The sequence below is a fragment of the Canis lupus genome, chromosome 18 (assembly GCF_048164855.1).
Source record: "Canis lupus baileyi chromosome 18, mCanLup2.hap1, whole genome shotgun sequence".
Lineage (NCBI taxonomy): Eukaryota > Metazoa > Chordata > Mammalia > Carnivora > Canidae > Canis > Canis lupus.
The window spans coordinates 58,885,253-58,900,216 of NC_132855.1; the positions used below are offsets into that span (position 1 = coordinate 58,885,253).

The 14,964-nt window shown below is 37.3% G+C and overlaps 1 protein-coding gene across 1 annotated transcript; it reads right to left on the minus strand.

The window, feature by feature from the left end:
* Positions 1-11,364: 11,364 nt before the first annotated feature.
* On the minus strand, positions 11,365-12,312 carry LOC140609582 (olfactory receptor 2M3-like). Its single transcript, XM_072784787.1, has one exon. It carries the CDS (start codon positions 12,310-12,312, stop codon positions 11,365-11,367), a length of 948 nt encoding a protein of 315 aa, XP_072640888.1.
* Between the last annotated feature and the right edge of the window lie 2,652 nt (positions 12,313-14,964).

The window sequence follows — 14,964 nt, forward strand, 5'->3', positions numbered from 1 at the left end:
AAGAAACAATGGATTTCTGCATACGAATCTTCTATCATGTGACTGTTATAATCACTTATTACTGCCAGGAGGTTTTGTTTTGTTTTGCTTTTGCTTGATTCTGTTGTGTTTTCTATAGACATAATGTCCTCATGAATAGATGCTGTTTTATTTTATTTTTCCCAATCTGTATTCTTTTTATTTCTCTCTTTTATTCCACTAGTTAGCACTGCCAATACAATGTTGAGTAAGAGTAGATGTGACATCCTGTTGCTTATCTTAAGGGAAATGATACTAATTTTTCATTAGTAAGTATGACATTAGTTGTAGATGTTTGCAGATGTTCTTAAACAGTTGAAGGAATTCTGTATCCTTGTTTAAGAGTATTTATTATGTAAAATCAAGTGCTTAATTTTACCAAAAAATATCTGTATATATTTATATGATCGTGTTATTCTACTTTAGTTTGTTGATGTGATTAATTGTATTAATTTATTTTTGAAGGTTCAATCAGACATATCAGACATACACACCTAAAATAAATCCCATTAAGTCACAATGTTTAATTAAGCTTATACATTGTTGAATTATATTTAATAGAATATTTTTAGAAAAATATTCATGAAAGATATTGGTCTATAGTTTCTTTTTTTAAAGATTTTATTTATTTTTTTCATGAGAGACACAGAGAAAGAGAGAGGCAGAGACACAGGGAGAGGTTGAAGCAGGCTCCATGCAGGGAGCCTGACATGGGACTCCAAGATCACGCCCTGGGCTAAAGATAAGCACTAATCCGGTGAGTCACCCAGGGATCCCCCAACAGTTTCCTTTTCTTGAAACGTTTTGTTGGGTTTTAGCATTAGAGAATGCTGATCTCATAAAATGACTTATGAAGTAGTCCCTTTCCTTCTATAGGCTGTAGGTGATTGAAGAGAATTAACATGAATTCTTCCATAAATGTTCACTAAAATATACCACTGAACCATTTCTAGGCTTGTTTCTTTCTATTTTGGAAAGTGATTGATTATTGATGCAAATTATTTAATATGTTATAGACACACTAAGATTGTATGTTTATTCTTGTGTGAGTTTTACCACAATGTGTATTAAAGCAAGATGTTTATTTCATGTATGTTATCAAATGTCTTAGCATAGGACTGTTAATAGTATTATTAAATTATCTTTTTATTGTATATATTTTTAATTGGAATTCAGTATGCCAACATATAGCATAACACCCAGTGCTTATTCTGTCAAGTGTCCCCCTCGATACCCATCACCCAGTAACCTCACCCCCACACCTCATTTTCCACCCCCTGGTTTGTTTCCCAGAGTTAGGTGTCTCTCATGTTTTGTCACCCTCACTGATATTTTCACTCATTTTCTCTTCTTTCCCCTTTATTCCCTTACACTACTTTTTTTTTATATTCCCCAAATGAATGAGACCATATAATGTTTGTCCTTCTCCGATTGACTTATTTCACTCAGCATAATACCCTGCAGTTTCATCCACATGAAGCAAAAGGGGGTATTTGTCATTTCTAATGGATGAGTAATATTCGTTTGTATATATAAACCACATCTTCTTGATCCATTCATCTTTCAATGGACACCGAGGCTCCTTCCACAGTTAGGCTTTTGTGAACATTGCTGCTATAAACATCGGGGTGCAAGTGTCTCGGTCTTTCACTGCATCTGTATCTTTGGGGTAAATCCCCAGCAGTGCAATTGCTGGGTCATATGCAGTTCTGTTTTTAACTATTTGAGGAACCTCCACACAGTTTTCCAGAGTGGCTGTACCAGTTCACATTCCCACCAATCCATGAGCATGGAATATTTTACCATCTCTTTGTCTTCCTCTATTTCTTTCAGAAGTGTTCTGTAGTTTTTAAGGTATAGGTCTTTTACCGTTTTGATTAGGTTTATTTCCAGGTATCCTATGCTTTTGGGTGCAATTGTAAATGGGATTTCCTCCTTAATTTCTCTTTCCTCAGTTTCATTGTTAGTGTATAGAAATACCACTGATTTCTGGGCATTGATTTTGTATCCTGCCACACTGCCAAAATGTTGTATGAATTCTAGCAATCTTGGGGTGGGGTCCTTTGGGTTGTCTATGAACATTAACATGTCATCTGCGAAGAGAGAGAGTTTGACTTCTTCTTTGCCAATTTGAATGCCTTTTATTTCTTTTTGGTGCCTGATTGCTGAGGCTGGAACTTCTAGTGCTATGTTGAATAGCAGTGGTGGGAGTGGACATCCCTACCATGTTCCTGATCTTAGGTGAAAGGCTCCCAGTGCTTCCCCACTGAGAATGATATTTGCTGTGGGCTTTTCATAGATGGCTTTTAAGATGCTGCAGAATGTTCCCTCTATCCCTACACTCTGAAGAGTTTTGATCAGGAATGGATGCTGTATTTTGTCAAATGCTTTCTCTGCATCTATTGAGAGGATCCTATGGTTCTTGTTTTTTCTCTTGTTGATTGCAATCTATCACAATGATTGCTTTAGGAGTGTTGAACCAGCCTTGCATCCTGGGGATAAATCCCACTTGGTCATGGTGAATAATCTTCTTAATGTACTGTCGGATCCTATTGGCTAGTATCTTGTTGAGAATTTTTGCATCTGTGTTCATGAGGAATATTAGTTTATACTTCCATTTTGGGGGGTCTTTGGTTATGGAATTAAGGTGATACTGGCCTCATAGAATGAGATTGGAAGTAGGAATACTTCCAATGTAAGTATTCCAATAGAGAGAAGTAGGAATACTTCCAATGGAATCTCCAATAGAAAGAGATGGAATCTCTATCTTTCAGAACAGCTATAGTAAAATAGGTATTATTTCTATTTTAAATGTTTGATTGAAAATCCCTGCGAAGCCATTGGCTTTGGACTTTTGTGTCTTGGGAGGCTTTTGATGACTACTTCCATTTTCTCTCTGGTTACTGGCCTGTTAAAGTTTTCTATTTATTTCTGTTCCATTTTTGGTCATTTGTGGTTTTCCAGAAATGCATCAATTTCTTCTAGATTGCCTAATTTATTGGTATATAGCTGCTCATAATAAGTTTTTAAAATAGTTTGTATTTCCTTGGTATTGGTTCTGATCTTTCCTTTTTCATTCATGATTTTATTAATTTCAGTAATTTCTCTTATGTTTTTAATAAGGCTGGCTAATGGTTTATCTATCTTATTAATTCTTTCAAAGAACCAACTCCTGGTTTTGTTGATGTGTTTTATAGTTCTTCTGGTTTCTATTTCATTGAGCTCTGCTCAAATCTTTATTAACTCTCCTATTCTGCTTGGTGTAGGTTTTATTTGCTCTTCTTTCTCCAATTCCATTAGGTGCAAAGTTAGCTGGTGTATTTGAGGTTTTTTTTCCAATTTTTTGAAGGATGCTTATATTGTGATGTATTTTCCTCTCAGAACTGCTTTTGCTGTATCCCAAATTTTGAATAGTTGTATCTCCATTCTCATTAGTTTCCATGAATGTTTTAAATTCTTCTCTAGTTTACTGGTTAACACTTTCATCTTTTAGCAGGATGGTCTTTAACATCCACGTTTTTTAATTTCTTCTGAATTTCTTCTTGTGATTTAGTTCTAGTTTCAAAGCATTATAGTCTGAAAATATGCAGGGGACAATCCCAATCTTTTGGTATCAGTGAAACCTGATTTGTGACCTAGTATGTGGTCTATCCTGGATAATATTCCATGTGCACTTAAGAAGAATCTGTATTCAATTTTTTTGGGGATATAAGGTTCTGTAAATATATGTGAAATCCATTTGGTGTAGTGTATAATTTAAGCTCTTGTTTCCTTTGAGATGTTTTGCTCAGAACATATGTCATTTGCAGAAAGCGCTAAGTTGAAGTCTCCCAGTATTAATGTATTATTATCTAAGTATGTCTTTACTTTGGTTATTAATTGATTGATATGCTTGGCAGCTCCCACATAGGGACATAAATATTCATGATTGTTAGGTCCTCTCGTTGGATAGATCCTTTAAGTATAATAGGGTGTCCCTCTTCATCTCTTACTAAAGTCTTTGGGATAAACTTTAATTTATCTGATATGAGGATTGCTACCCCTGCTTTCTTTTGAGGACCATTTGAATGGTAAATGGTTCTCCAACCTTTTATTTTCAGGCTGTAAGTGTCCTTCTGTCTAAAATGAGTCTCTTGTAGACAGCAAATAGATGGGTCTTGCTTTTTATCCAGTCTGAAACTCTGCGTCTTTTGATGGGATCATTAAATCCATTCACGTTCAGAGTCACTATTGAAAGATATGAATATAGTGTCATTATGTGACCTATTCAGTCCATGTTTTTGTGGAATATTTCCTTGGACTTGCTCTTTCTTTAACAGAGTCCCCCTTAATATTTCTTGCAGAGCTGGTTTGGTGGTCACATATTCTTTCAGTTTCTGCCTGCCTTGGAAGCTCTTTATCTCTCCTTCTATTCTGAAAGAGAGCCTTGCTGGATAGAGTATTCTTGGCTGCATGTTCTTCTCATTTAGGACCCTGAATATATCGTACCAGCCCTTTCTCGCCTGCCAGGTCTCTGTGGAGAGATCTGTTGTTAACATAATCCTTCTCCCCATATACCTTAGGGATCTCTTGTCCTTGCTGCTTTAAGGATTTTCTCTTTCTCTTTGGAGTCTGCAAGTTTCACTATTAGATTTCGGGGTGTTGAACAGTTTTTATTGATTTTAGGGGGGATCTCTCTATCTCCTGGATCTGAATGCCTCTTTCCCTCCCCAAGTTGGGGACATTCTCAGCTATGATTTGTTCAAATATGCTTTATGGTCCTCTGTCTCTTTCAGCCCTCTTTGGAACCCCAATTAAATGTAGATTTTTTTTCCTTCTGAGGCTGTCATTTATTTCCCTTAACTTTCCTCGTGATCTTTTCATTGGTTTTCTCTTTTTTCCTCAGTTTCCTTCCTTGCCATCAACTTGTGTTTTATGTCACTAACTTGTTCTTCTACCTGATTGTCCCTCGTTGTTAGGACCTCCAGTTTGGATTGCATCTTATTTGATTTCTAATTACAGCCTGATTAGATCTAAATTCTGCAGTCATGAAGTCTCTTGAATCCTTCATGCTTTTTTCCAGAGCCACCAGTAGCTTTATAGTTGTTCTTCTAATTGGCTTTCTGACATCGAATTGTAATCCAAATTCTGTAACTCTGTGGGAGAAAGTACTGTTTCTGATTCTTTCTTTTGTGGTGAGAGAATTGGCAATTCTTTCTAGTCATTTTGCTCAGTGCTGAGTGATTAAGAATGAGTTGTACTGGAAAAATGAAGGAGAAAAACAAAACAAGGAGTATCCTCGGGTTCGGGTTCTATATATCGTAAATCCCTCTACCTCCCATGGAACTTTCTAGTGCTGCTCAGCCAAGAACTTGATCTTCCCCATCCTTCCAGCTGGTCTTCTGGGGGAGGGGCCTGCTGTGTGTGCCCCTGGGGGAGCTGCTCCTTCCCCTGCCAGGTGCATGGCTCAGTGGGAGCTGTTTATCCTGTGAGGCCCCTGTTCCTGGCAGCCCCGCTCCATCCCAGACACAGGGTGACACCTGGAGTAACAACAACGCTGGTGGTAGCCTGATGTCCAGCCCTGGAGTCCGCTCCCACAGTAACTCCCGCGCAGTCTCTCAGTTTGCACTGGCCGATGCTCCTGGGGGCAGGGTCGCTGACCTGGACAGCTTGGCTGTGCCCAGCGGCAGGAGCATCCTCTCTGTCCTGTGCCCACCCTGCCCTTGCTGTTTCTGGAGGGAGCACAGGATCTTGGGCTGTGTCTGCTCAGCACCCTGGGATCTGGGGCCTGTGCTGCTGGAATCAGGCTCCCGGGCCGCTGCTCCTGAAAGATGCAGGGCGCAGCCCCCTCCAAACGGAGCTGACCTGAGCTTCTCTGGACCACCCATTGGGCACGCACTCCCACCCTTTACTGAGCTCGGCCCACAGTCTGTGACGCCTCTCCCTCGGGTGCACTTCCTCTCTTAGTGACCCTGTGAACCTGGAGGCTCCACTGCTCTTCCTGTGATTTTGCCTGGTTTCCATGCTAAGCACCTTTCCATCCAGGAAGAATCTGGTGTGGATTTTTAAAGTTCCTGCCTCTCGGGGACTGGCCTTTCCTGTCCTGGAGGCTGTCTGTGCCTGGCATTAGTCTGGCTCCTCTGGCAGTCCCCTACTCAATTCTTTCTTATTATTTCCATCTTCCTACCTTGTTATAAGCACAAACTCTTCTCTCTGTTGTGTTCAAGCTGTTCTTTCTTTAAGTCTCAGGCCAAAGTCATTGGTTTTCAGGATGATTTGGAAGTTATTAGGTAAGTTGGTGGTGACAGATTACTTGGGGACCCTACTCCTCCGCCATCTTGCCCCTTATTCTGTATTTTGTATGTCTTATCTTACCATATGCCACCCTATTTCATTTGTCTCTCTTAGTGCCTCTATTTAGTTAAGAGCTGCACCACCATCAACTATTGCTGAGATTTTATCAACCCCACGGATAAGAGGAACTTCAAATAAGAACTCTACATTTCAATTCTTTAATACAACATTATGGTTTTAATATCTCACATTATTTGAGTAGAGGAAATTCATGAGTAAAGCTATAACTGGGTTTCATGTGTGTAAGAAAGGATCCTGATGTAGGGCTCAATCCCAGGGCTCTGGGATCACGACCTGAGCCAAAGACAGATGCTCAACCACTGAGCAACTCAGGTGCCCCTATCTTTAAATTTTTGAGGAAGCTTCCTACTGTTTTCCAGAGTGTCTGCACCAGTTTGCATTACCACCACTAATGTAAAAGGCTTCTCCTTTCTCTACATCCTTGACATCTATTATTTCATGAGTTGTTCATTTTAGCCATTCTGACTGTTGTGATGTGGTATCTCATTGTGGTTTTGATTTGTATTTCTCTGATTCTGAGTGATGTTGAGCATTTTTTCATGTGTCTGCTCGCCATTTGTAGGTCTTCTTTGGAGACATGTCTATTCACATCTTCTGCTCATTTCTTCATTAGATTTTTTGCTTTTCTGGGTGTTGATTTTGATAATTTCTTTATAGATTTATGATAATTCCCCTTTATCTGATAAGACATTGGCAAATATCTGCTCCCATTCCCTAGGTTTCCTATATTTGCTATGATGCTCATATTCTCCCTTTTATTTTAATTTCTCCCTGCTAACTAAATACAGCTGCCTTTTATATCTAGAATATATGGGGCAGCCCAGGTGGCTCAGCAGTTTAGCACTGTCTTCAGCCCAGAGCCTGATCCTGGAGACCCAGGATTGAATCCTGCGTCGAGCTCCCTGCATGGAGCCTGCTTCTCCCTCTTGTGTCTCTACCTCTCTCTCACTCTCTCTGTGTCTCTCATGAATAAATAAATAAAATCTTTTTAAAAATAACAATATCTAGAATACATTCCATCTCTAGACATTGTATATCTTGAAAATCACCAGTAAACCCTCTTTATATCAATTACCTCCATACATCAGTGTCCGACTGAAAGCTTCCAATATGCACTTACAAATTAGTTATTAGATTGATTTCAGGATGTTTTACCAGATAACTGTAAGTCAATCTTGTAAACATCTGTGTATGTTTCTTCATGAGAATCCCTTTGACAGCAAGAGCAAAGATATAAAGACAGACATAGGAACAGAATACTGTGAATGTGGAGTAGTCAGCTGAAACACAATGTGTGAATGGGAAAGAAGAAGAAAGTTGGGACTTAAGACAGGAAAGGAGAAAATGGAATTGGTATAAAAAGGGGTGAGGGAAGGAATAAGGGAGCAAATGAGGCAGGAAAACCAAACACATCATAAGAAATCATCTCAGCTGATGTAGAACCAAAGGAAGTCATTGAGACTTAAATCATCTAGTTAATGTATATGTTTAATAATGAGAAAACAGATTTTCCCCAGTATATAAAAGTGATTTTCCAATAAAATCAAGGTATGGAAATCATTGGAATACAATATGGTTTGATCTAACCATAATTTTTATTCCCAAATATCTGTAAGTGAAAAAAGTGGATAGACCAGCCCATTTACTGTTAAGGGCTTTGGGGAAATAGTACCTATTACCTAGTAATGACTGGAAAGACCATGAAGAATCTCAAGATTTGGGATGCCTGGGTGGCTCAGTTGTTGAGTGTCTGCCTTTGGTTCAGGTGATGATCCTGGAGGCCCAGGATCATGTCTCAAATTGGGCTCCCCGCAGGGAACCTGCTTCTCCCTCTGTTTGTGTCTCCGCCTCTTTCTATGTCTCTCATGAATAAATAAATAAAATCTTTAAAAAAAAAGATGGTCAGGCACACAGATTTTTTTTCTTTAGGAATCATGAATTACACAATGTTAGTATGAAATTGACAATAAAGGTAGAAGTTTATATAGTATTTATTCAATCCTTCTACAATTGGTCATATATATTGTTTATAATTTTTCTCCTTTCCTTACTTGTATGTCAATATTAGACTGTTAATTATTAAAGATAATATTTTAACTTAGAAAATATTTGTTCAAGGATGCATGAGTGGCTCAGCGGTCAAGCGTCTGCCTTTGGCTTAGGGCGTGATTCTGGAGTCCCAGGATTGAGTACCCATCGGCTCCCTGCATAGAGCCTGCTTCTCCCTCTGCCTGTGTCTCTGCCTCTCTCTGTGTCTCTCACGAATAAATACATAAAATCTTTAAAAATATATATATTTGTTCAAAGCTACAAAAAATTACATATCTAGATGAGTAAGGCTAAATTGCCTTCATGGAAGAATTTAGCAACTCACGGTTCCACCAAGGAATAAAAAACACTTATTTTTCCACAATACTGCATACTCATTTTACCACAAAAATTAAGACATAAATATGTTACCTTTAAACTCTATGTAAATTAGAAATCTATATGATGCTTATGAGGATTTTGCTGTAATGAAAACCTTCACTTCATATCCCTACCAAACTTGTAGTGTTGGTCTGAATACATAAAATTTTATTTATGTTATTTTTTAGTCATAAGAGAATGTATGTCTATTGATCATGTTATATTCTTCCTAGCAGTTTTAAGTCATTAGTGGAAAGATGAAATGATAAATGGCACTCTGGGATAATCACCCTTAATATTCCCAATTCACAGTAGTGAGGGTAGCCCTTTCTTGCCCCATCTTTAACTAACTCTCAAATCTGTCAACAATATGAGATGTGATGTTTATAGCAGCAATGGCCACGATAGCCAAACTGTGGAAGGAGCCTCGGTGTCCATCGAAAGATGAATGGATAAAGAAGATGTGGTTTATGTATACAATGGAATATTACTCAGCTATTAGAAATGACAAATACCCACCATTTGCTTCAACGTGGATGGAACTGGAGGGTATTATGCTGAGTGAAGTAAGTCAGTCGGAGAAGGACAAACATTATATGTTCTCATTCATTTGGGGAATATAAATAATAGTGAAAGGGAATATAAGGGAAGGGAGAAGAAATGTGTGGGAAATATCAGAAAGGGAGACAGAACGTAAAGACTGCTAACTCTGGGAAACGAACTAGGGGTGGTAGAAGGGGAGGAGGGCGGGGGGTGGGAGTGAATGGGTGACGGGCACTGGGGGTTATTCTGTATGTTAGTAAATTGAACACCAATAAAAAATAAATTAAAAAAAAGAAGAAAGGAGATACATATTTAGCAGGGAGGGGAGAAGGTGACTCAGGAGGAGTAGGGTGAGGAAAAAAAATGAAAGAATAAAACTGTCCATATTAGCCTTAAAAAAAACAATATGAGATGTGAAACATGTATTTAATAATAGTAAACCTGTGTTTGAGGAAAAAGTTATTGTAACTACCTTGTTATGCCTTTTATAAATGGGAGCCCGAAAGTTATGTGGGTGTATATAGTAGGTAGTATCCTAAACTTTCCCTATGATTTATTCTTCCTGGCATTTATCCTATGATTAGGTTATTATATAAGGAGAGAGTGAAATGTACCTAAGATCCCAAATTAATTAATTTCAAGTTATGTAATGTAGATTATCTTGAGTTGGTTTGTCTTAACCAGTTGGCAGACCTTTAAAAGAGGATTTAGGCTTTTCTTTAGGTGACAGGTTCTCCTGCTGGCATTGAAGAAGTCAGATAATGAGTTTTTCAGGTGCAAATAAATGAATTATTTCAACAGCCATATGAGTTTGAAAGATGACCCTGAGCCTTATATATAACTGCACCCTCGGCCAACACCTGGATTGCCACCTTGTGACACCTTAAGCAGAAAACCCAGGCTAACCATGCAAGAATTCCTACCTATCTATACTGGGCTAAATAAACAATTGTTATTTAGAGCTACTGAGTTTGTGTTTCACTTGCTATGCAGCAAAGGAAAAGTAATTCAGTTTCATTACAATGGAGTTTTAAGAAAATAGTTAAAATTCAAATAGCAGTTGTTCTTCATAAAACAAAAGAATCCTCTGGGTGGCAGGCACTGAAAGGGCACTTGACGGGATGAGCACTGGGTGTTATTCTGTATGTTGACAAATTGAACACCAATAAAAAATAAATTTATTTAAAAAACCCCAAAAGAATCCCCAGAATTGCACTATATTTCATATCATTACAACACTATGTATAGCGATGCTACACATGACATGTGATTTATTTAAAAAAAATACAGACTTCAGAAAACCTAAAATTTGCTATTACAATATTGATCACTTTTCCTTATAGCACAAAACCCCTATAATGATCAATACATTTAAAAATGAAAAGACCAAACTTCGAGGAATCACATTTCAGTCTCCCATATAAAAGGCTGATGTCTATAGAAAAAGGAAATAAATACAAGTTCCCTAATCCTCTGATATCCTGAAGAAGGACAATGTACATTACAAGGTAGACTCAATATGCTTAATCATCATTCTGATACCTCTTTTCTTTATCTAGGTAAAGTATGTTAATTTTTATAATAATCTTATAAATTTATAACTTGGTTATAATTAAGCTTATTATTCATTTTAACAAACTGATTAATCCAAGGTATGATATTGGACTCTGAAGAATGTTATGATTGGACAAATGTAAAACTATTTATTAAAAAGAAAAGGTTATCAGTGCTTTGTTTTATTATAATATTATGTGGTATTATGATTGGCCAATATCTCTCCATTGTTAACTGGTATTGCATAACACAGATGATACAATTGTGCATATTATAGCAAATATTTACCTATAGTCATCATTTGAAATTTCTGTAACAAAAGAAATATAATATTCAATGAAAAAAGCATGCTCACAGTTTTTCATTTTCTAAATCTTATGTACTTGTCTGTAAAACTTTTGATACAAAGATAGGTAAATATTGGGTGCTGAATTCTATCAGTTGAATACATAGATTTCTGCATAAAGTAGATAGGAAAAAAGTTAATTAGGCAATTTGCTCTCCAGACTTGCTCTTCCCCAACATCTTCATGAATGCTCTGGATACTTCCTTGTTGCGGAGGCTATAGATGAGGGGATTCAGCATGGGAGTGAGGATCGTGTAGAAGGCTGACACCATCTTGTCCTGGGTGGGGGAACGATCAGAAACAGGCCGCATGTATATGAACATAGCTGCTCCATAATACATTCCCACCACCATGAGGTGGGAGGAACATGTGGCAAAAGCTTTTTGTCGTCCCTCTCCAGACCCCATGTGAATGACAGCCACAATAACATGAACATAGGAAACAATGATTACTGCTACAGGAAAGAGAAGCATAATTATACAACAAATAAACATTAACCTTTCAAAGAGCAATGTAGTAGTACATGAGAGAGTGAGAAGAGCAGGGACATCACAGAAAAAGTGGGGTATTTCCCGGGCTCCACAATATGGGAAAGAAAGTGCAACTGCAATGACAATTATACCATCAAGAAAGCCAATGGTCCAGGAAGAAACAACCATAACACAATAGATTTTCTGATTCATGAGAACTGAGTATCGTAATGGGTGACAAATGGCAACGTAACGGTCATAGGCCATTGTAGCCAACAGGAAACATTCTGCTCCAAGCAGGGACACATAGAAGAAAATCTGGGCTCCACAGCCAGCCAAAGAAATGGACTTGCTGCCAGACATATAGTTGAAGGCCATCTTGGGTACAGTGGTGCAGACAAGCATGAGGTCCATCAGAGAGAGCTGGCTGAGGAGGAAGTACATGGGTGTATGGAGCTGAGTGTCCAAGTAGATGAAGAGAATCATAGCAGTGTTTCCCATGAAGGCCACTGTGAAGATGCCCAAGACTAGGGAGAAGAGGAAGATGTGGGTGGGGCTGTAATTGAAGATTCCCAGCAGGATGAAGCCTGAGTTGAAGGTCTGATTCCCCCATGCCATGATAAATATACTCACTGTAGAGAATATAACACGCAAACAGTGGTCAAGACTCTGTCATGGAAATATCAAGGACTTCTAGCTTAAATCACCACATCTACAACATAATATATATATGGAAAAATATTTTTCTCAGTATATTGTTTTCAATTTACAGCCTAGGATTATTAAAGTTTATTGTTAGCTTGATGTGATTTTTAGAAATAAGTGTAGATAACACATATAATAAGTTTCATCATTAGAACATAGTTTCCCAAGATGCATATAATCTAATTTTTAGCAACTAAGTCAGCTCAGCTATATAATATGGATAATCCCTTAGGAAATACACTAAGAGTCACAAGAAGACTCATGAATTGCTAGGAAGTCAATGAGATTTTCCATTGTGTTTTTTCCTTTGAACATAGCATATCACCCTATGATACAAATTTTTTTCTACCAAAGTGTAGAAGGATTATGTACTAGTGGAAATGAAATGGGACTACTCAAACATCAAGTAAACAGAAGACATTAAGAAATCATCAGTTAGAAGTACCTTAAATAATACTTATTGAAAATAATGGTAATTTGTAGAGAAAACACTTCCTCACCAATATGCCCATCTCTTACTCCATCTCTTAAAATCTGGTGTACCCATGAGATATTCTGGTATGGGTCATTGTACTGGTGAAGGTGGCTAGTTATAGTGAAAGAGCATAGTCCAAACAGCTCAAACATTATTTTCCTGTGTAATCTTAGATTAATTCTCCAAGCCTCATTTTCCACTAGTATTTGATATTGAATATAGTGAATATTGATATTGTAGAGTGCTCTTAAGACAAATGAGACCATATTTGTAATGTACAGTACAAAATGTAATGTTGAATATAGTTTGTAACATGCGAGAATTTTTTAAATGAATACTATTGAAGAAAAGAGAGATGGCTCCTACTTTATCTTTAGACTATTCTCTCTTGTATAAAATTGATCTCTCTCATGCCCTTAGCAAGACTCTTGCAGGGGATTTCTTCACCTACACAGTAGCACATTTTTGATTTCCTATTGTCACAATCATTTTTTTAATTCTCTTGTTTCTCTCTTCAATGATTAAGGCACTGGGTTTCTTTCTTTGTATTTGTATGTGCTTTCTCTACTCTGAGAGTCATTTAGAAAAGTGTGTTTGGTGTTTCAGTTTTAGGCTTTAGAAAATGAAAAGTGTACATGTACTTGTGCCAGATTTACTGAAAATGTACATTTTACTTGACAAACTATAATTTAAAATAATAGTGAAAGGGAATATAAGGGAAGGGAGAAGAAATGTGTGGGAAATATCAGAAAGGGAGACAGAACATAAAGACTCCTAACTCTGGGAAACAAACTAGGGGTGGTAGAAGAGGAGGAGGGAGGGGGTAGGGGTGAATGGGTGACGGGCACTGAGGGGGGCACTTGACGGGATGAGCACTGGGTGTTATTCTTTATGTTGGTAAATTGAAGACCAATAAAAGATAAATTTATTAAAAAACATGATTTTACTGTACGTTGTTTTACCTGTTTTGTATTTTTAAAACTTTAAATAGAATTTTAATAACTTCTGATGTGGTTTAGGACTTAAAGGTTTAATGATCTAGGCCATGGAAACAGAGAGAAAAGAAATCAGTTACCTGTTTTGTATTAATGGCTGGCAAAAGCAATTATGTTAGCTTAATACCACTAAAAAGGCCCTTTTAGATTTAAAATATGTTAAACTGTAATGAATATGTTATCATGCAATAAGTGTGGAAAATATTTGAAATTAAAATCAATGATTTTTCAATGCACTCAGAAGTATTTACTTTTTCTAAGATTTTATTTATTTATTTGAGAGACAGAGAGAACACTAGAGAGACAGACCAAGCATGAGTGGGGGGGTGCAGAAGGAGAGAGAGAAGTATGTTCCCTGTGGAGCAGGGAACTCTATATGGGGCTCTATCCCAGGAGCCTGGAATTATGATGTGAACCAAAGGCAGATGCATAACTGACTGAGCCACACACCTGCCCCAAAAGTATTTTAACTAATGTAAATATGGTTCTCTGACAGGGAAGGGATAGATACACTATATGTATAATATTGTATATTAATAAAGTATTATATGTTACATATGCAATCTGTTTATAACACATTCCATGCTGTTAAGTTATTTTTTGTTTTGTTTTGTTTCGTTTGCCACTACATTATTAACAAAAACCTGTCCTATCATAAATTTTATATATATGAAACAATTCTATAAAATATTTAAATGAATTACTAATGAAATAAATCTCTATGACATAAAAATATTGCTGCATACTTAGTTTTTATCTTTTAACATAACCAGTAAAACCAGATGTTTTAATTTTATTAGTGGTGACTTATATATATAATATATAATATATAATATGGGAATATGGAGGATCTCTGGATGGCAGCAGTTTAGTGCCTGCCTTCGGCCCAGGGTGTGGTCCTGGAGTCCTGGGATCGAGTCCCATATTGGGCTCCCTGCATGGAGCCTGCTTCTACCTCTGCCTGTGTCTCTGCCTCTCTCTCTCTGTCTCTCATGAATAAATAAATAAATAAATAATATGGCAATATTATGCTGTTGTCTCTTGACATTTGTACAAACTCTTTATGTAAGCGAAACATACATTTAGAAAGGTGAA